General features: G+C 42.9%; 2 protein-coding genes across 2 annotated transcripts in view; one reads left to right on the forward strand and one right to left on the reverse strand.

Annotated features, from left to right (window-relative positions):
* Positions 1-208: 208 nt before the first annotated feature.
* T265_01268 (hypothetical protein) overlaps positions 209-23,506 on the reverse strand; it is a gene marked incomplete at both ends in the record, with an annotated part of 31,818 nt that continues 8,520 nt past the window's right edge. The window contains 2 exons of the mRNA XM_009165253.1: positions 209-286; positions 20,994-21,227. Of these exons, the coding sequence (XP_009163517.1) occupies positions 209-286; positions 20,994-21,227 (312 nt within the window). The remainder of the gene's footprint in view (positions 287-20,993; positions 21,228-23,506) is intronic.
* On the forward strand, positions 1,851-21,136 carry T265_01267 (hypothetical protein; the record flags this gene model as incomplete). Its single annotated transcript, XM_009165252.1, has 3 exons — positions 1,851-1,922; positions 14,832-14,891; positions 20,966-21,136. The coding sequence occupies 3 exons, from the start codon at positions 1,851-1,853 to the stop codon at positions 21,134-21,136; spliced, it is 303 nt and encodes a 100-aa protein (XP_009163516.1).

The raw sequence follows: 23,506 nt of genomic DNA on the forward strand, positions 1-23,506 counted from the left end.
TTCCCACAACGGTCTTCAGGTGGGGAAGAAAAGCACAACTGTAACCACGCAGTTATTGTTTTGAGTCCTGAAGACGTCAATAGACCTTGAGTCAAAGCATTCGTCATCCCGGTCCATTCGAGTTGATCATTGTGCAGGAAAACAGGTGATACATGTTACCATTCACGTGGCTGTCTCCGTGCTATCTTGACTTGGATGATTTCGTTTACTATCCACGTTTGTTCACTCCTAAATCACCATCTGCATATCCCTCAGCTTTGAATGAATACACAGCGGTCTCTGTGATCTGCAAACAGAGTTAAAAAAGAACAGGATAGCTTGAAGGCCACAATCAATGGTCTAACACTCATTCCAGTTTTTGCCGGAAAAGGCAGATAATCTGGTTGATCCTAATAATCATATTTACGAAGAAATTTTCTCGTCTTCAGTTAGACCCAGCATATTTATTTGAGTCTGCTTGCTACAACAAATTCGGGCCACATTTGGGCTTCGTCTAATTTGACAACGAGGCAAGTGTAGAATTTGATGAGGAGACAGGCAAGCTGAAGCACTAGATGTCTCAATTACCATTTAGCAAAATGTGGAAAGTAAAAAGAAAGTGGTTCAGTAGTTTGCAACAAGCTAGTGAACTGATGTGCGATGCGATCTTACACGTCAGTGACGGAAAATCACCCTGTAGTGAACTAGCCTGTAGCCTGACAGATAAGCGCCACAATGTTAACACCCCTCTCCGTGTACAGAGCGGGTTAAGCTACGCAATAAACCTACTAGAGTTTTTCATTAGTACAAGTTGTGCGAGCAAAGGTTTTGATTCGCTCATGGAGAATGTTTAATCATGTGCTCTAACAAATTATTATCACTTACATGTACACGTATTAAGTCCTTATGATGGGTGACAATAGGTTGTTAGTTTGGCGTGCTGACTTGTCCCTTCCAGGGTCGCAATCTTACCCTCAACAGATAAGTCTGAATGTGAGCGAACTTCGCGAACTTCTACTTTTGTCTGACACTCATGTGCCATGTTCGCTCTTGGGCCCTATCAGATTATTTGTTTCCGTACTGATTTAATCGGCAGCTCTACGTCGGCGAGATTGGTCTCACTTGAGTGCCACTGTTCCTTCATTAGTATGGAAAGACAAGACAGACAGTACAGACATCAGATATTGATGGGAGATCTGGTTGATGTTTGCGCTCTAGTGGCAGGGTCAAACTTTGGTTGGAATGAAAATGAAATTCACTAATGGGAGTTGAACTCAAAAAAGTGCTTGGGGCCAAAAGATAGTACGATCTTTGCTCTTCTGTCAGAATTGTTCCGGTAGCAAGGTAGCTGTTGTCGGTGAACGTTTTCACGTAAATCCTAATGAGGCACTGAGTGAGATTTAAGTAACCTTTCCCTCAACGTTAAGAATCACCTTGGGACTGGAAAACGGCTGTCCTTCTTTGTTTCTAGTTCTTTTTCCTCTTTTTCCAGAACTCTCGCAACTTTCGGATTCCACATGCAATTTACTGTGAATTCGAACAAACCTAGCGGAAGCTGCCGCACTTGAGAGTTGGCCAGCGCTGATGTACATTGTTAGTTTGATCTTTATCTGTTTGTATGTCTGTGCTCTGACGTTCCTTGAGTCAAATATTGATAGTCAGCATACCGATAACTGGGCTGCAGTCTTTGACCAAGCTTCACCACACAGAAGGCGCTTACTGCGAGAAGAAAATGGAAGCGGTAGGATTTTGAATATGGAAGGATCTCATCCCAGACAAAGCTTCGAAAGTGGTTTTGGAAGAATTGCGTCGGTTGTATTAAAGCCTAATCATAATAAGGACATTTTTTAGAGGTTGTGCTTTCTAAGTGAATGTCGAAACAACTCGGAGCTGCTCGGTATGCATCACGATATGCATTCTCCCATTCAGTCCTTTTGAGGCAAGTAAGTAAGGTAGTTTCAGCATGACAATCGAGTCCTTATTGGTCATTTGAGACTCAAGCATGAATGGACATGAACAAGGTGTTGCGCGTAAGAAATTCCAATACAGTCGTAACATATGAGTTTTGTGGCTAAGAATTGGGCTGATATTTTGTGGTCGTTGGCTTGTTCGCTGAGCTGGGCATTTGGATTGCAAACGCTTTATCACCAACCGAGGTGTAACATCATCAGTGGGTTATTGGAGAGCGTAGTAGTGCGTAGCGGTGGGTTAGTGGTTCTGCTGAAATTCGTCTGAGTGGCTCCATTGGTGACTATATTTCGAAAACACCATCACCCGTTTCATTCTTGAACTGCACACTGAACTAGCGGATTCGGCCAACGTATGACGTTAAAGTTGTTAGGAAAGATGGAGTGACTCGGGTATTATCTTCAAAAGGCAATTCTAATGCTCCCAATAATGGCTTTCTTTTTCGTTTTCCCCATACATCTGAAGCACTGTGCGGAACTACACAAACATCACGGTCAGTCGCTGTAGTTTCTCTGCTTCAAGCAGTCCAGACCTTGGCCGTAGCACTCATCTGCGCCATCTTTGTATCTAGTAGGCAGACTATGTAAATTTGTTCGTTTCCATTTCTTGTTTTTTTTCCACTCGTCACCCAACTCGTCGATATGTCAGGCGGCACTAACAAGGTTCACGTCAAAGAAGAAGTAATGAGAAGTCGCACTCAATGGTTCTATATCCCTCTGGGTTACAGGACACACCCGTCGTGCCAAAATCCGTAGTTGAGTGCTGATAAACTAAGGTTGTTTCTGTTGACCAGCTTGTTAGGAAAGACTGAACCGATCAGTGCGCACTCATTTGTTTCTGGGTGTATGCTGGATTACGTGGAGTAAACCATTCCGATCAAATGATTGGTTACACGATAAGGCGAAGTGACCTTTTAACGTACTCATTTCTCATCGTTGGGTATAATGAAAGGCGTAACATTAGATATGCATATGGTAACGATGTTTCCGAACGAGGATCGCTCGACGCAACCACATGTGCATGCACTCACGGAAAGCTTGATTCGATGCGCCCCAATGACGAGTGTCTTGAGCTCAGTTGGCACGTGGTGGAAGAGTGGATTTGACAGAACGTCATCTATCATTCACGCAACTGAGGTCGCGTGATCTGTTACAGTGCTACAAATGTACCTTGAGTGGCTGTACTGCTGCTAAGACAAGCAGGCTCATGGACCTTTATCCACAATTCATTTGCTCAATAATTTGACCTGCAGTTACCTGCAGCCGTAGAAACCGCACTGGACAAAACTAGAACCTTTCCACACCCTGTTGACAGTCAGTAATAATCAACAAGGTCTCTGTTGTGGTGTACAGATGAAGGCAGAATGGATTTTACCTTGTGCGTTAGTTTTGCTTATCCACATCGTTTGCCGGATTGTTTCCTCCGCGGTGTGCACATGGGACTCCACCACCACAGTCTTTGTAGTTGAATATTGCGTCAGTAGGATTATCTACCGAGAGCCACAAGTGGGCCACTCTGGCACATATTCATCGGGTCAGCAAATATGTGCACAGATTGGCTGATGCGGTATCGTGATTAGATAACCATTGAGGGGTAGGTATGAATTATTTTAGATACCGTATTTTCATGATTCTTTGCTTTCTTTTCAAAGCGTAGGGTGTGTCTGAAATTGTTGTTCATAGTTCCACCCATGTAGGATGTTTTTGTTATTATTATGGTTGTCCGTACCAGATAGACGAATGTTGTTATTGTCATGTTTGATCGTATTGGCTGGCCGTTCTGGACTGTTTGTTTGGTTGAGTGCCTTGCATTTTGCTGGTCAGCGGACGATAATCGTAGTTCTCACATGCCATTCTAGTGGGCCTTGTGCGTAGCGATCTCTGATACTTGAAATCAGCCTGATGAACCTAACTTCAGGTTTATCAGATTTTACGTGGTTACTACTAACTCCATCATGCGTCTAACCCTGAGTCATTCGGAAATTATGGTGATAGGAATTTGCCTGTAGCTTTCACGTACTCGGATCGTCTTCTTCGCGATCAGTGTCTGAAGAATATTGTGGGTCTCAGAAAATTCAATGGGTAATGAAGGAAACATTGTACCGGCACTCTGGCATCTGACAAATGTACTGTTTTGAGAAAGCACCAGCCAATTATCCTACAAAGGCCAGTGTAACCTCTGAAAGAGTTGTGTTGCATTTTTCTCTACGGCATTGGAGCCAAACAGATCTTCGGATGCTCGACTTGATTTTTTTCCCCTGGAGACCACAAAATTAACAAGTTTTCTATTGCTGATACACTTTCGTACGTAATGTGAAATGTAACACGAATATGTAATTCGTAAAACCACTTGAATAACACGTTTTGCTCAAATCAACCCACGTTTTCCATTGCAGTCATCATCAGTTCGTAATAATAAAGTGATAGTTACTTGTTGTCGCGAAGATTTCCGGAGTTGATGTCGTTCCGTGGGGGTAAGTGATCAGTTCCTTGTAACTAGTGGCTCGTTAAATTAAAATATCACTCAAACATATTGTCTTTGGATAACTTGCTTGATACAAAAGTACTTGTGAATAACCTCCATGTGGTGATGGAACTTTGGTTCTTTTCTCTCAAGACCTAATTTTTTCTCTTAGGACCCGGGTTATCGTAATGGTGTTCGTTCTGCCTGTATTGACTGTCGAGGTATTGACCCACAGTCAATATGATCAGCACTACATCATAGGTAGGAGATCTTCATCAATGTATGTTTCGATAGCATTGTTGAAGAGGAATGAAATTGTGGACATTTTTTTCAATTTGATCTGTTCTAAATCAGAATGTCGGTGGTCCTTATTAGGACCTTCCTCACTTAGAAACAAATAACTTCACCGCATTTTGGGTTCTTGCTGACAATTTGTTTGCCTTGCTTTTCATTTTGAAGAGAGAGAGAGACTAAAGGTCGTTGGACCTCACAACGGCAAGTGGTATGTTGGGACGTTGTTAGTGTTGGAATGTTTGTGAAGACCAGCTGGTGTGCTGGTCAGTGGTCGTAGTTTGTAATAGAATACATGCAATGTGTGAATGCCTACTGAGTGTCATCTCAGCAAAATTTGGTTTGTGGAGGCTATGTGGCAAACACAGATGGAATGGAATACCAAATTGACAGGTTGACTTCATTGTGGGCTTCTGAGCTTGTTACGTGACCATAGGGATGCGCGAAAGTTCATTCACAGTCAAATATCTGAAATGGATCTGTTTTAGGGGATTCGGTGTCTTAGTCGCACATTATGGGGGATCGCTCTGCGCGTTTTTCAAGTCGGACTCTGACTGCTTACGCATGTCTGCCGGAGGTCTTGCCTGTTCTTTTGGCGTGAAAATACCAATACTTTCATACAGAAAAGGACTGGGTGTGCACACTAACTGTGATATATTGCTGAATTGTCGCATACTATACGAACCACTGGATATTGAACTGGGGTTGGCTGAGTGCATCAAATGCATTTCTCGCCAGAAAAAGGACTTTATTTTTGAAAGGTTCACTCATACTTATTAGCGGGTTTAACCACCGTAATTTGAGATCCCCTAAACTCCAACAGAAAATAAACGTATCTGCCGGTAAAACGAATTTTCCCAACAGTGAGGAAGCATGGTAACACGATGGACACCAGCACAACCAGCGAGTCTGTAAAGTCAGCTTGGCAGCATAACCCCCAGATGAGATTGATAAGAGTGCGAAACCATCAGTCTTTTTCCAGGTCAAACGTTAAGAGCTGGTTTATAGTGCACACTATCACGTAAGAGGATTGGTCAACGAAGAGCTCGGTAACAAGAATTTGTGAACAACACTGCCAGCGAGCTGTACACCCCTGAACGTACCAGCTATCTTAGATTAGATCAGTGTAAAAGGTCTCGATTCCGCTCCTTTTGTAATATATGGTGATGTGGATTCTGGCCCCGGATGAACCCACTCTCGGTAACTCTGTGTAGTAGGAAATCCGTTTGATGCGACAAGGATAACTGGGTGTCTTACGATGGTAGTTTTTCTGTTATCTTCTCCCTTAATCTCGTTAATGTGTGCTGGACTCAACCAGAATATTAAATGTAGATTACGCCTAAGCATGAACGTTTTTTCTACAATAAAGCAAAATAGGCTACCTCATTTTACTCAGACTTCTCGTAGTGCAGATGTTCGTTTCTTGCAATTTATGGACGATGTTGGGAAGTGCTTATTGTAAGTGTAGATACTATTTTGGCAGACGCAAGATTTTCCGTAAAACTACCTGAATTCCATACTCCGAACACTGTTGACGTAAGTGCTCTGTCATTTGAAATTCCCTGCCAAATTCGGACCATTGATACGTTACCTAAATTGACACTTCTCGCCTTGTGACGTTGATTTGATTCTTCATCACAGTGTTAATGTTAGCCGTAACACCACATAACTCAATCGTCGTATTCCTAAAACTTATTGGTCACCTTTGGAAGCACATCCACCTGATCGGAGGAATTCGACGCCTTTTTAACATTTCTGTTAGCGTAGCTGCAATTGATAAGACCTTGTGCTGTGTGACACTAAGCTATGCGTGCCAGTTTGCCGCGATTTTTCTTCGCACAATGGGGAGGTGACGGCTGTAAACCAGCAACTGATACACTACGACTGTTCAGAGTCTTCCCTGTGACCATAGATTAACTTTATTTGGTTAACTGAGGTACGTATCCTAGAGGAAGACAAAAAGGCTACAGCGATTCTGGCGTTCACGCGGTTCGCTTACCTGCGTCAAAAAATATGAAGTTACTCATTCACTGGTATTACTGCCACGAATAAACTTGGGAGCACCTTCTTTGGCTGGGTTACATTAAAGAGAAGACCTGGGGGATAGGAACATTTCGGCTAGAATATAAACTACCAGATGCTTTCAGCAACATGCTGTCGTGTTACTTAAACTATGCCAACATTGAATTATACTGAATGCATAAGATCTAACCGCAGTATAGCTTAGCACTCCCGCAAAATGATCCACGTGGGTAAAAGATCTTTGCTTCTCCTGAGGAGTGGATCGTCTAGCCAGTGTGATGTTTAGGATCTAGTACCAGAGTACCAGGTCGTAGAAATGTTTTACACGGTGTCGGGGGTGTCTGAAGATATGTTTACGTCCAGAATTTTCCAAACTCTCCTTATATAGTAAAACTCTTATAATAAGTCCTGTTTCACAGTTTTGGCTTTGGCTTGGTCAGTAGATTCCGTCAAATTAACTTCGGGTTTGCTGCCTCCTACACTTTATGGGCGCATGGATGATGATTCGTGACAGGTGATGAATTGTTTGCGAGCAGTTTGCCAACCTTGATGAGCAGGTCAACAGCAACCCAATCGCAAATCAGTAAACCAAACTTTTGACATATTGTTGGCATTATTCTTTATCGGGGACATTAAGTAACTCCGTGATAATTGCGTATGGGGTGTACACGCAAAGATCTACGGTTAGCATCTAGTCATCTGTGCCCCAAGATATGGGTCACTTGGACGTGTGTTCAGTATTCCGGCACAAATTAATAACACAAGGCGGAGAAGTATTCTACGCTTAACCGCTTCCGAATTCACCTGTGCCCATGTAAAAACAGTTGTAGTGTTTGTAATGCACTACTCATAAGGTTGCTGAAAATTCGTGGACAGCCCACGACCGGATTCTCCCTTCTTGGGGCTCATCAGGTAGGCGCAGTTGCAATGTTTTTCCATTTCGATAAATATCAGGAAGGCCAGATTCCTGAAGCAACTTTAGAAGGCCCGGAACCTACTGCTCCACCAAAAACTCAACAGGAAAGCCGGCAAGCATCCAGGCCAATCAATCAATCAATCAATCAATTCAGCAAAACCTGATGAGTGTTCTTGCGCGCCACAGAAGCACGGCCGAATGTGATCAGCGTTCAGGCTTTTCACAGAGACACGATCGATGTTGATGGGTGTTCACTAACGCCTATCAGACAGCCTGCATCAATGTCAGAAAGTCCTCTTTAAATAGCGTGGGGCCGTTTTAATTTTTGCTCTCGCACCCGCTTTGTTGAAATATAGCTATTGTGTCCCCTTCTGTGAGTTTTTTTCTCAGGCATTAGGCACTGGAGCGGGTCAGCAGCAGATACCACAGATTGACGAATCGGCAGACATAACAATAAAACGTCAGCTTAATAAGGAAAGATGTCCATAACATTCTCATCGTCGATGGCTCATGAATGACACGACCCACGATAGTGTTGTCTTTTATTTTTTAACTGATTACAAACACATTCTCAGTATAGTCCTGGCTAGGTGTAAAATACCGCATTTATCCGTGAAATATTGAATATTGGGGTGGCCGGTCTCCTAAGACTCAAAGAAAATTTCACGATATCTTTATTAACAGCAGTGAGTACTGTGAAACTTTCTAACGAACATCTGAACATTTGTACTTGTCACTGAAGCCCGCGGACGCGTCTGTCCTTTATATTCGATCTGCTTATCAGAATGGCGTCAAGAGCTAAGCTGGTAAGTAATAAGCACTTATATGCTCATCTAGTATGTACATAACTAACAGTGCATGGTCGTTCAAATACCTTTTGTTTACTGGTCAACCGCATATGTGCCTTCTGAGATCAACAGTTTCAACAGCGCTTAAAGCTATCCTAGACCATGGCCTTGGTGATGACCTATGGCCCCATTCGCTAATTCGTGATTTTAATGTATAAACTCACTTAAGGGTGTATAACATGTTCTATTGGTCGAACAAACGAGCACAACTTTCTAATAACGGTTACCTGATATATTGACGACTGCTAATGAGACTCTCAGTGGCGGATTCCATTGTTATCTAACACCAGCTTCCGTAAAAAAATAGGCATACCTAACCATAAGTTCACACTTGTTGTATAGTCTCTCTTTGGCTACTCATCTCGTCTAAGGACCGTTTTGATTCGAGGTGAAATGCATTTCATCCCCCATCATGCCTCGTTGGATGATTGCTTTAGCCGCTTTTGCTGATATTCTTGACCCCAACAACGCCCTGGATGCTTTGGTCTGGTCTTGGGGGCAGGTTATTCAGTGCGAATGTGGGAAGGGAATACTTTCTGAATGAGACTATCACATTCATCGCAGGCCTATCAACCCTTGCACACTGGTAATTAAATCCTCAGGTTCTACGTTCTTCTTATCATAAGGGATTAAATGCTACTCTGAAACATCAGAAACCGTGAAACAGACTATTTATCCTCTACTGTAGAGTGAACTAGAAAGCCATTGCCCTGATTTCGAGTGTAGGCATATGGACAAATGAGGCGCTCATATTCCTGTCGTTTACTAGCAGATGTCTATATCAATTTATTCGGGAGATTTCTGAGTTTCTGCTGGTATGATTTTAAGGCCCGCAGAAACACTATCCAAGCTTAATGGCTTCCCATAGCCGCATTCTCATTACTCGTTGTGTCTGATTTAAGTGATCAGCGATTCTCATGGCTGTAAAAGTAAACAAACACGTATATTTGTAATGTACTACGCATAAGGTTGCTGAAAATCCATCGACAGCTCACGACCGGTTTCGCCCTTCTTGGGGCTCATCAGGTAGGCGCAGTCCCCGGGTTTCCGTCAACCTTATGTTCTACTTGAAACATGAGGCGGCCTGGTGCAGCACATTCAGTTGCCTGAGAACTTCAAAAGCATTGCACCATTTTTTCATTCCGAATCCACATGAAAATACTTCGATCGATAGGGTCTTCCTCTACCGTAGCGGTGTCGTCGCATCTTGAATATTCGTAACCCAAGGGTGAATGAGGCGGGATGCCTGCTATATCGTCCAAACTGCTTAATAGGGTAGATGATGTCGGGAGTGTGAGGAGATTTGGGATTTTTGTGGAGATTTCGTCCTGCAAGTGAAGCCAATCTATGCTGAAAAGCCGATAAGCACTGTACAAATGTTTCATCCTTATTGGGAATCATCAGCAGTGCGCATCTCACGAAACTCCGAAGAGTCTCGAACCCGCGACCTCCCGGCTAGTAGTTTGAACACTTAACCGTTCGGCCGCGAGTGGCTGATCAGCAGTGTGATTAAGTCGCACTTAAACAGTCAACATGCGCTATATCCTAAGTGCGAGTTAATCACACAGTTGATCAGGCACTCGTGGCCGAACGGTTAAGTGTTCAGTATAGATTGGCTTCACTTACGGGACGAAATCTCTACAGGGTAGATGATGTCAAGCAACCGCGTTACTCATTTTTCCTTTTTCTTCACGGCCTCCGAAATGAGCAGTGCTATTCTGTTTCCCAAAGAATGACATCATCTTGCATTATTTTGCTGTTCGGCTCTCTGTCGTTCAAGGTAATAGCCACACGGAAGCGTGTTGCTAGTACTGGTGTTGATATTGGAGGATTCTACACGTGTGAGTCAACTGTTAGGTCTAGCTGGGACCTCCTACATCTCTTGTTCTGGTTCGAACTGCAGACGCTTCAGTGGGTAGAACTGGCTTGTAATTAAATGACGTTAAAGAGCCTGATAGATCGCTTATCATTATTAACGTTCTCCATGGTTTCTGCCAAGCCAGTTCAATTTTAATTACGGTCCTTCCTACCAGACAGCGTTGTTTGTCGTCCTATGATATGCAGACGAATCATATTGTAGGTAGTAGATAGCTGGGTATCTCCTATGGATCAGGGCGCCCTCCAAAACATTGATTCTACGGCTGGTCCAGTACCGATGACATTCGAAATTTGATATCTTAAATGCTATAAGTGGTGCTGAAATCAGTATCAACAGAAATGTGTTTTCACTGCAGACGGTCATTCAGGAAGCTAAAAGCTTCTGATTGCATCTGTGTGATGTTCTATCGGTTCTCTTGCGGTATATTTTGCTTTAGTTTGATTGTGGTATGAATTGTCACTAATATTTCATACCGGTGATTTTAGGACCAACTTCAGTCCATCATAGATTTGATTCGCCGATGAGTGCCTTGTCACTGAATGAGGACTGGGATTGACCAAAATTCAGAGAGTATGTGGAGATGACCGTGGCAAAACTTACAATCTCTGTTATTTTTACCAGAAAAGGTTATTCAAATTTAGTCCTCTGCAGCATATATAAATGGAGGATTCTTCCACCTCTCTAGACAGAAAACAAACGTTACATCCACACGATATAAGTGCTCTAGTTCAGATTACTGAATGACAAAAGACAGCATGTTTAGGCTGTGATATGAGAATTTTATCACTCGTTTCCCCTTGTACGTGACAAAGCATCTAGAGGCATGGTATATCCAGAACTCATGTCAATGTTACTGAGAAATGCTGTACATATATGCATTGACGTACTGGACATAGGGACTTGTTTGAGGCTGCGTTGGCTATAATGGTATGTCGGAAAATACTTCATCAAATTTCACCCCTTAGGCACTCTGTAATTACAGAGGCTAACTCATTCTGGAAACAGGGTTGTGAAATGTGGAAGTTTTAAGACGGGGATACGTTTACATCACAGGCCGCGGTGATGGAAGTCACTTACCATCCCAGCATGAATAGAATAGAGGGTGTAGAGGTGACGAGTATACAGGGGCGTCTTTCGTTAAACCAAAGTATAACGTGAAGGTGTGCGGAATCATACGAAGTGGCAAGTGGCAAATAATCCAAACTAACCGTACTTCACGTTATCCTTCCAACGAACCAAACCACTTTAGCACTAGCCCATCCACACAGCGCAATAATCACCATAAAGGACGCTCAAGGGGGATCTCTACATGAATCGGAAGAACTAGACCGTAGACCCGGTCCAAGTTCATGTAAGTCACCACCTAGAAAGTTGGCCTTAGAACTTGCTAACCCAGACTAATAAATAAAATAAGTGACTGTAAGTAGGAAGCTATCTTGATAAGTGGTTGTTCTGCAGGAAAAACTCTACCACACACGTAACCTAGTCATTAGGCCTGACTACGTTTTATGTCAAAAGCGGGACGCTGCCGAGCAAGCCTTTCTTCCGTTTATTTGCACTGCAGCACTAGTGAGATAATATGAGTGAGTAGGATAGCTGGACATGAAAAGCGGTGTATTGTGAAGTTCACAAACCACTTTAGTTCAGACACGCTTTCTAGTTAATCTCCTGATTGTATGCTGCTTCAGTAGCTAATGTCGCTTTCAAGGCGTGTCATGGTAGACCTGCATCCATTTACTCGGCATTAGCAGGATTTGTTTGGAAACGGCCATTAACCCGTTGATTTCAAACAGTTGAAGACTAATGTGGTACTCCCAGCTTCGCTGTCTCGAACGGACCGTTTGGTACTGGTTTGTTCTCTCGTCTGGTAGTCGTATTTTCGATCTTTTGGGAAAATCACGGAAGCACAAAATGGACTAAACTAAGTGGTGCGCAAGCTAAGGTATGAAATATTGTGACAACAGAGACAAGAGTTCTTCTCAATACATCTTCAACCGGCTCTTATATAAACTAAGCAGTGATCCAGTCTAGATGAAATGGAAAACAGTAATATCCCAGTCGAAGAACTACGCCCAGGTTCTCAAGCTCTCATCTTGAAATCGTGTGTTACAAACATGTGGAAGGGGGTTACAGGATACGTAGTTGCGTGACGATAAATCGACGTGTTATTCTTTTGAGGGAACAGTGGTCGGTAATTCATTTTTGTTGCTTTGAATGCAAACGATTAACCGACTCTCGTTCTTTGTGGCGTTCTTTAGCCAACCTGGTATATGACGATAAGCTCCGCCCCACAATCTACTCAGCATTTTGATTTTAGCAGGTGCGCTAAAAACTGAAGTGTCGCATATCCCTGTCGTTCCTTCTGCCGGTCAAGAACTGATGTCTTCACACGTCCGCTTTGATAATGTTCTAATTCTCCACCCGATGTACAGGAGCTAGTAAACTAATCGCCGAGTTGCCTGGACTTTGTAGCTGGTCTTTATGGAATCATCTTAAAAGGGGATATCTATAAGAAGTATGCATCTTAACATTATGGTGAGTTTATGTCTTAACACCTCGCCTTGAATAACAGGTGGCGATGAAGTGCTTTCCGTCGTAATTAAGCTTTCAGCTCTCCATGTTTCTTTGAAAAACCTATCTAGAAAGTCATTGTCTTAAATTGTTAAGGATGAAATCAAATTCATCGGAGAAGGTGATACACAAAGCTTTCTTGCTCTGGCATAGGGACAATGTACTAAGTTTGTTTTCACCGTCAAAATAAGAAAAATGTGAAATGAGTGTGCTAACCAATCCAAGCTGGTGCTCCATAAACACGTCTCTACTCTCTCAGCACCACATAAAGAGAATACCCAAGGTCGGTAACCTTCTCTTATGTTCTGTTTCGCACATGAATCTTATAGCAGAGTTAATATCTGCAGAATGCTCAGTTAACTTTGCCTAGTTGCTAGTCAACAACATTCCTAGGGCGAAGATTCAAAGGTCCCATTTATCGGAGGTCCTCGTTCTCTATCTTTGCCATAGTTATATCAACAAGAACCGAGTTAACAGATGGTCGCCTAGCAAAGCCGTCTCGTTTGGGATATAGGATATCACTGAGCAGGAAATGTAGACTCGTTGTGTATGGTAAGTTAAATTTGACCTTGGACATTTGATATTGTTAGCTGGAACATTTTCAGCAGCCTACGACCAGCGTTGCCTTTGCTCGGGCTCATCCGGTAGGCGCGGCCTCCGAGCTTTCACCAACCTAATGCTCTACCTGAACTCATATTGTAGGCAGTTTGGAAATGCATTCAGTACAGGTTGATTTACCTCTGACATGAGACTCAATGAAAGCCTCGTATCAAAAGATTGATCAAGGCTGGTTTGAAGATCTTCCCTCCATATGGCCATGTGTTTCATACTATATTACGAAGAGTATTACGAAGAGTAGGATGCCGTTTGGTGTTAAACCCTTCGGCTTTTGGGTTTATTTAGAGCCAACTTAGGACAAGCTGCCAGAGCACTAGTTCTTGATAAACTACTGATAAATTTTCTTAAAACATGCACCTTTGACGCTGTTTTCATATAAACCACTTTCTACCTTGCAGTGGGGCACTGTGTAGGCAATATTGAGGGTGGGTAATATTGCTAATTGTTATTCTGATGAACCCAATGAGGGTCTCCTACTCATTTCCCGGCCTGTTTCCAATGAACAGTGTATATTTTTTTCAAAAACAAGGACACCTGAAATGTAGCGAACCCGAAAGGAACTAAACGATAAATTTCCGATTGGCCGCACAGTCTGCTGTGTGCTACGATAAAGTGTCTTCCGAGTCGAGGTAACAATAGGCCGTTACCTGAAGCGTCAACAGGAATTCTAAGGATGCATTGTATTTGTCAAACTTAAAAGCCATGCTGGCAAAGTGGTAGTGAGCAAATGATTTAAGAACTTTACTAACTTGCCAGTCCGGTTTGAGGTAACTAAGTGCTTCAATTCTGACCTTCTGGCTGCCTAGTTTTTTAATTCATCAGCCAAATGATAGTTTATAACCCCCCAGGAGGACACCGTCACATATGGAAGAGGATGCTCGAGAGTTCAATTTTCAGGATAGACGCCCTTAATACCAATGCGAACGCATTCTGTATGATGTGGGTGTGTTCAAACTTGGTGTAACGGCATGTGGCACTTATGGGAAGTTTAAGTGGTGTTCAAAGGAGTTTACATTATCCCCATATCCATTCATCGACTGGATTGGAGATTATTCAGCTGTTCAATTGTAGCAAATAAGCGAAGGACATCCGGGACAATTTAGTGGAACGCTTTAGAACATTAGGTTTTCTGACCCTGGGCAAATGAGATTCTTGTATTCGTGTCCGATTGTCTTATACCGCTCCGTTCGTGTTTGCCGGAGGCTTATTTACTTTCAGTGACATTATCGGCCCATCAGGCGACTTTTACTCACCTTATTTGTCTTCTGCATCGAAGGCCTCGTCGGGTTTGCTGGTTTCGTTTATTATCCGCTTGGACGGCAGACCACCAGCTCAGGTGAGTTAAGTATTGTGCATACGGGAGCCCTTGCCAAGACATTCATCTATGTTTACCACCGCCACTCCTCTCAGAATGACCCGGTCAAACTTATCACTATTTCTCAGGTTGACAAGTGGTCTTCATCTGGTCAAACGCTGCCTGCACAAGTTTCGTTTATGTCGCTCGGTTTGAAACTCCTGTTCGACCGTGAGTGTGCATACCAGTAAATTGACGGACACTATCGTGTCGAAGAATGTTGTTTGGAAGTTAGTGGCCTGATGCTTGTTCCAGCTTATCAACATCCGGTTGTTCAAGTCATCTGCTGGATCGTGGAAAGTCAGTTTGCCTAACAACACATCCGGTCAACACTATAGCTTCTGACCACACCCAACGGCTCGCTTATTAGTATTCACGTGTCTCAACTCCAGATGAATGCATTTGATCCTTGGAAGGTTGTGATAGGCCACACCTCCACCAAATAAGAATCTCTCTTGTGATGTGAGTAGTTGTAAGTTGGCCCTGTCCTTTGTGTATGTATGTCTTGTAAGCTTCATCGACATGAAACCTCTTTTAACTCCAAATCATGGTATTTTGCCAGTAACTGTTCGATAAAAATGCGTATGAAGTTAACCGCGGAAGTTCCCAGTCTTGAATGTATACGCCTACAAATTTTCCGAAATTCGATTGGTAACGAGTGTACAGAGGGAGCCTAGAAACCATATTCTGTTATGTGCATCTCATTGGAAGACTTGAACACCAGCAGATAGCCATGCGGAAAACATGTTAAGCACGCAGGCTAAAACGTGCTTCGCACATACTCACACGAATCTATAAAACAGGCTGGCTAACTACAACAAGTCTGACGTTTCAAAGCTGGAGTGACTTCACATTTCAATAAGGAAGGTTGACGGGATGGTTATGTGAGGGCATAACACACCTGTGAGAAGCCTAGAAATCACCCCACATTAATTGATTAGATAGCTGATAATTTAAGAAATACCATCGCTACGCATGTGGGTGTCGCTGCCATAACCACAGTTAGAACCCATTAACAACAAAGACGGCACAGTATAGTTCGATAACGTCAGCCGTCAAAGAGAGGTCGTATTCGGGTGGCACAGGGCAACCAAGTACGGACAGGGGTGTTCCACAGGCGGTAGGTTTGCGCTTTGATTCAGTACGATTGCTGAATGGGTGAAGGCAGTTACGGACGTGCGGTCGGGGACGTGTAGCGAACTGTCGATCCACTGGAGTTACGGACAGCGCATCATACCAATTTCCATAGAGAGAATTTCTAAGCTGTCCTCCAGGAAGCGCATACGAATTTCAAAGAGATGGTAAGAAAAATTGTCCAACAGTGAAAGACATAGAAATATGAATTGTAAGGTTATTCAGGAACGCTAACTTTTCAAATTTGTTTAGACGGGACGGTTTGAAGGTTTGACAAATTTTCCGAGCTCGTTTTTCATCCTGCTATCCACAGACCAGTTTGCACCTGACTAGCAAGTTCTGCTCCATCGGGTTTCAAAACAAATGCAAGCCACATCAATGGACGTCTTTCCGCGTCGGGCGTTTAGCTAGATTAATGATACAGAACCTACTAGGAGGTCTGTGATTTAGAATGAATCCACATTAGATCGCAGGCATAAAGAGCATCCCGGGGGTACTTCTACAACATAAGTTTACCTGTGTTGGTACGTTCATCGAAAGTCCCTTAAGCTGGGGTCGCTTGTGTTCAAGCCATAAGACATGAATTAGTTTCAAAATGTACCGCACCTGAATTTGCAGTCTTGTAGTAGACGTCCCCCTACAGCACCATTTTTCCCTATCTTCTACGGTTATTGAGTTGGTGAGATGAATTTCAGTTGATATATAATCTTCTGCAGATGTTGTAGGTTGTAGGCCGAATCCATCAATGAATCGGACATACCAGACATTGCCGTGCACTGAATCATCAATGAATATGGAACTCTCATATTTCTTCCAGATTTTTCTCTAGCCAAGTGAATAGTCACGTCTAGATTATTGACTGTTTTAGGTGATTCGTAGAAAAGGTGCCGTAGAGAGAACCGAAATTTTGCATGTGATTTCAGAAAGAAAACCTTTATCGGTAGGTAACATTAGGCCTACAGTTCAGTTCCAAAAAGCAGCTTGATAACATGAATACAAGCTGATATTTTTAGGTGTTCCATTCAACAAAATCAACCAAGGTGTCAGCTGTTCAGTATTCTTCAGTTTTGTAGTTTGAATTTTATGCAACTATCGACTCTGTACTGTTCGGTGTTACTCGCTAAATTCGGCAGTTTTAATGTGTTTTAGGTGGTTTTTTATCCTTCATCTGACATAAACAAAAGAGGCTTCTTGGCTACCTGATGTCGGAAGTCTTAATGGTGCCACAATTTGAAATATCTTAAGTGCTTACAATGATTGTTGTATTCTTATATGGCCAGAGGCAGGAGCCCGCGAGCTCCCAGCACATCAGAGGTCAGCAATTCTGGAACGTCATATAATGTTTGTCTGACGTGTAGGAAAAAAAATATAAATATTCAAAACACATCGATCTCCACGTGTGTGATCTCCCCTCTGGAATGACCAACTATGTACTCATCTCGAAGGGGTAGGCACAAGCAATAAATCGTAATTTTGTTGAGGTTTTTGTACAAATGAGGTAAGTAGTAACTGATAAGAACTCTGGAAATATATTTACTACTTTATTTGGAATAAAAAGTGACATAGTTGCCGAGTGTATCAAATAAAATTACAACCAAATGTCTCTGTGACAAACTGCAGTGCTGAGTAAATTTGGCGGCACTTGAATCTGAAGTCTGCTAGTAATGACGAAAATTCTAGGACGAGACAGATAGAAAATGTATAAAGCTATTGACAAGTGTTTCATTCAGTTGCGTGTGAGTTATATGACATTACATTGTTCGGTTTCCACTTCCGCATCATGGACTTGTTAATGGTTTATTTTTATGAGGCTTGCACTGTTCTAGACCACACAAGATTTCCGCGGAATACTTTGAAGCAAACCAAAACTCGCCTATATGTCTACTTTGATTTTCTGTATAAAGAAGGATAGGTTTCTCGTCGAGATGTTTCTTTAGTAGGCTGTGCATCGTAAGCTTTAAGAAGGACTTTTCCAACCGCTATCATGTGGTCCTGAATGGAGAGGCGTTCCAAGGCCACCTGAGTCCAAAGCTAAGTTTAATACGGCTCATGCAAGTTTTCCAACCATGAAGCATGCACCTCAGGTGTACCGTTTCATCAGACAAAGGTAGTATGATCATAAGTTGGCGGACTTTTCGGGCATATGAGCATCTTCCGTCGGCTGGATTATTCTTTTTTATCTCAACTCTACCCCATGGTCATGTGTGGCTAATATTATAAGGTCTGGCAGGCATACGGGTAGATATTCTGTCAGGATCGTGTCAGAAAATGAGATGCTAGAAGAAGCATTTGTGAGAGAGATAAAAAGTTGGGTACAAGAAAATGGAGGCTAGCGTCTTGAAAGCAGATGTTGTCGGATTATGAGACAAAATTATGAGGCAAGATTATGACGACGAAATGTCGGTTGCAAGCGACTGTGAACGTTGATTCCCATCTAGACGACAGAATGTCAAGGGTTTTGGTATAAAAGTCAACCGGGAAGGATCAGAGTGCTTACGGCCTTCTAAAAATCTACCTAGGAAAGAAGGCTCTATCGTGGTTAGAACCGTGGTGCACTACACCACGGCTGAGAATGGTGATATATAATTTTGACGGAAACCCAATGGGATTTTGGAAAGTTGTGAAAGTTTTTCCACTGAGTGTAGCTAATCAACTGTTCGGAGTTAACAAGTTGATGTACCTTCTCCATTACTGATGCTGGGGAGAGAAAAGAGCCATAAAGCTCTACGTGTTCCTTCCTGGTAAGGCAGACTATTAAAGACCACGGGTATCCTCCGGCAGACCACATGCCACATTACAGTCATTCGTGTATGAATTATTTGTTGGGGATGCTGAAGACGTTGATACCTTTCGAAGACTGATCAAGAAGATGGTTAATTGAGAAAGTGCACTCAGACCCAACGAATCTCAAGCCGTAGTAGAACCTTTGTTTACTTTGTCATCTTCATCGCAGGGGGGTTGAAGTGGTGGACTGCATCCGGGTTCAGAGCCTGAATTTGAACACCTCGTTTTATTCTTTGAAAGATGTGCCTTTCCTGCCTTAGAGCCTTACGGAGTTATTGCTAATCATAAGAGACATACTAGCCAATTAGATAAAATAAGCTGTGTCGCCAAACTACTACAGAAACTCACATCAACTTCGTGGAAATGAAGAAGCGCACTGCTTATTCTCATTGTGCACATCACACATAATCTTTCAAACCATGAAGTATTGGCTTATCTTCTTTATCTTAAGCAGCTTGAGGGGCTAAAATACTTCAAGTTATGCTTTAGCTGCTTGGAACTTAACCATAAAGCCTTTGAATGTCTCGTCCATACACGTTGCGACGTCTCTGATTGTAACCAACGACAACACCATCTGCATAACGACACACAGAGAATGACGGCGAAGGATAAGAAAGATGCTGACGTCCCCCAACTCAACGGTAGTTGGGGGACACTGAAGCTACCTTGGGTTCGTCGAGAAAAAGGGCAGTGTGTTAACTCATGCTCTATTGGACAACAGTTCTGGCCGGCATAGCTAAGCAGCTTGGGGTAGAAGGTGAAGCAACAGGTTTAGAATTTCCAGCGGTAAATTTGTCCACGATCAAGAGTACCATGGCTGTCAGTTTTGCTATACAGTCTTTGCTTGATGGGTATGTTTCCGACGTCAACCGCGTCACCTATAGTCACCAAGGCTTCGATCCCGGATGATTTGCTGCTAAGGGAATGGACTCACCTTGCTAATGTTCGTCTCGCGTGAATTCCCGGGAATGGTGTCTCGAGTTTGATAATAGCCAATGTTCTATTGCCCAGTGGGTTATCGAGCAACATCTGGGGTCTCAGACACATCCCTACGCGTATCTAACGGCCTCCAGTCATTGTTGGAGGACCCAAATCGGAACCAATCAATTGCCTCAGAATGCAACCCAGTTTTGGGGATTCTGTATTTAAATTTGATTCCGGTGGAAGCGGTGGTGGAGTTGTTGAACCCAATAAATCCCCAGCCCACAATATCAAGATACCGAAAGCAACAAAGCAGCAATATTCATCCGTGGTCATCCAGCCAACAATCTCCAAAGAGTACAGAGTTCACGGAGTAGATATCGAGAAAATAACCGCTCCTGATCATACACGGCCTCACAAAAATCTGTTGATTGCAAACCCGACTGAAAAGTTTTCATAAGTTAAGATGGTATTGGGCGAACGTGCCTTTCCAATGGAACAGCTGGAGCAGCTGAACGTTCACGTGATGGTGATGAAGGTATCTGCTAACAATGATACAAAGAATTTGCTATCAGTTGAGAAAGTTGTCTATAGATGGTAAAACCATCCATTTCCATTCGTGGGTGAGTCACCTGGTGAAATCGTTCACTTTGCTCCAGAGACGAACGAAGCACTGGTTATAATTTGTAATTGTAATTGTAATTGTAACTCGTAACAATGGAAATTCTATTGACGCAATACACTACTTATAAGATCGCTGTTTAAAACACCATCAGCGGGAGATTGGGCTGAATGCCGGGTGAATCTCCAGCAAAACCAAATTGGTTTTCACACAAGTGTAAACATACAAACTTTTCGACAAAGGACGCCATATTCGGCGCTTTAACACTGGGTTCTTGGGATTCTACTCAAGGTCGGTTCCAGCAACCTCATTCACTGCGTCACAAAACATGAAATTCACTGACCATACAATAAATGTGTCCTACTCGAATTCTGGTGAAGCGAAGACTGCCTCCAAATCTGTTCGCTTGTTTCAAGTTTGGTTACTCAGTATTTTGGGGGTATGCTACCGATGACAATGTGTGGCCTCTATTTCTCTGGGGCGACTAAGACCCATCGCACACACGCGAGACATTTCCCGAATTTCCTGATAAAGAACACTGCGTACGGCCGAAGTAGGACAGATTGCAGGAAATTGTATTCCCTTTGATATCCAGGACAAAGTTTATCTGATCAGGTATATACCATTCGGTGATTCGGAATCCGACTTGCTCGAAGCTCATCCGGAGGCTTTGGAGAGCAATTTGAACCGGAGAAATGATGGTGTCTTGGATAGGTCTGCAGTTGTAGAGTTGTCATTTGCTGTTCCTGACCAGTCGGCTCTCTAGAAGTGTGTGGCACGGAAGGGCTGGCGACCTTTTGGGATTCCATTCTTTGTAGAAATTCGCACGGAAAAAGCATCAGTGCCGAGAATGAAACCTTGAGTAAACAAAACTATCCGGAAATCCTGAGGTTACTCCCAATTTGGCAATAGATCAGAAGAGGTGAAAATGACTTTGACGAGTCAGAGGATGACCTCCTAATTCCACATAAACCTCCATTAGGAAAAAATAAGGACGCCACGGGGAGAGGAGAACCCCCTCAGTGAAGGCAGCAAGGATGAAGTTGATGAGGGTGTGGATGGCGACGATGGTGAAAAAACTGAGAGCACTGGTTCAGAATCTGAGGGGAAAGGAGAGACCAGTAATTAGGAGACGCCGAATGGAAAGCCGCGATAATGAAGTTGCTCCGCTCCATCCGGAAATAAACAATCTGAAATCCAGGGTAGAGCATACTGTGGTTCAGGACGGAAGTGAGTTCGGTGCCTTCTTCCTCAAGAGGGCAGAGGCTTTAGTGACAGGGGTCGTGGTTGCCACAGTCATGGAGGCCACGACAGCGGTTTCAGGTATCATGTGGAGGTCAAGCCCAGAAGTGATGGCCATTTTTGGAAAGAGCTAGTGCAAACTGCATCCGGTAATGTTAGGCGTAATATAGTCGTATCTTCCTGCTGGAAGCAGTAGAGGGTAGTTGCCCACCTATCCTGGGTTCATGATCCCAGCTGAGGATGCGTTTGTCACCAGAGCAATTTTAGCATCCTTGTAGAGTGGTGGGTTGAGTTGGTAGATCAGGAAAAACCATGCCAGCATTTAGGAGTGAACCTGATTCTTCTCCTCTACTCTCATTATATACAATGTGGTTCTCCGTTTGTTGTTACTCTCTTACGCCTATGCCACTTTTTGTTTCGATCGGAATGTAAACCGGCTTTTTTACCTTGTCACCACAAGTCTGGTTTAGAACCAGCCAACCGGGTTTCGCCATCTGGTGGCTACTTTGTCTTGAGTCGATGTAAACTTTGTGTAGGCGTTGTATTACCTACCTACCTATTTGTAAAGTATCTTATTTTGAATAAGAAGCTCGTAAACCTGTGTATAGAAGCAGGCGTAACCCCACGATTTGATGCTTGAACGATTTTATTATTTTATACGTGTATTCATAGTACCGCGTTGATTGACCCACCTTCATCTGAGCAATTCGACTTTTGGGGTTTACCTCGTAATTCAGCGTCACCCAACTGATTACTAGAAACAATTCCTACTGGGAACTACGGTCATCCGCAGACACTGTAGTTGAGTGACACTAATAGTTTGTCAAAGTGGAGGTCGCCAAAGATTTGAAGAATTAGTCCTTATATTCCCCAACTCAGACTAAACATTCATTGGTACGAATTTGTATGCTTTCAACGACTTCATTTAACGGAACTGCTGAATTCGCCGCTTCTATAAAGATCCGACCACAAAATGCATTGTCCCAAAGCATCTTAACAGAGTGATTGTGCTCCAAAATTGCTCTGAAGCCATGTCGTACCATGAGTTGTTCTGAAGTATGTATGTGATTGACGCACCACTTCTAAGCATCAGACATGAAAAATACACTAGATTTAACTTAAGACCGAGATGCTTATGCTTATGATTCCCAGGTTTCAGTAATTGTTAAGACGGTCACAGTATGGTAGCTAGCCAACTTACATATTTGTCAGTCACAAGACTTACAGTAATATGACGTTTTATAGTCTCAAAGTCCGGGTGTTAGGATTCTGGAATTGTTGTGGGATCGAGATAAAGAAATAAAGATAGAAAAGAAAGGCGGAACTTGCACACAAACTAGATAACAGAACCTACTCTTCCAGGAATACCTGAAGCATCCCAGACCAAATAATGCTAATCCAGTTATATCAACCCAATTCGGCCACTTTACAGACGACTTTATTCTGAGAAGTTAGAATGTTCAGATGTCGAAATAGCTATATTAGAAAAAGAGGACTGAGTTCGCCAGCTGGAACTGAGTCTCTGCAGGAGCTGATAAGGTTTGTCGTATAATTTACCTATTTATCAAACCTCCTTGATTACGATTTATGCAACATTGATTATGTACTTTTTGAGAACTTTTCGTGAGACACCTTGCAACCTATTAGTAGCCATGGTTAATCTTATCCCATAGTCACTCCAACGTTTTTTTCAACCGGATCAGACAAATCGATAAATTAATTGTCATGCAGTAGGAAAAAATATTTAGCTTGGTGCCTTACGTTAGGCCTCAGGTGCACGTTGACAAAAGTCATGCACTCTAGGTTTTTCTGTACTTAAGTCAGATTGAAGTGCTACTGAGTTAATACTACGGTCAAAAGCTGCAATTGTGCATCAGCATGGGGCAACAAGGTA

Source organism: Opisthorchis viverrini, assembly GCF_000715545.1.
Source record: "Opisthorchis viverrini unplaced genomic scaffold opera_v5_13, whole genome shotgun sequence".
Taxonomy (NCBI): domain Eukaryota; kingdom Metazoa; phylum Platyhelminthes; class Trematoda; order Opisthorchiida; family Opisthorchiidae; genus Opisthorchis; species Opisthorchis viverrini.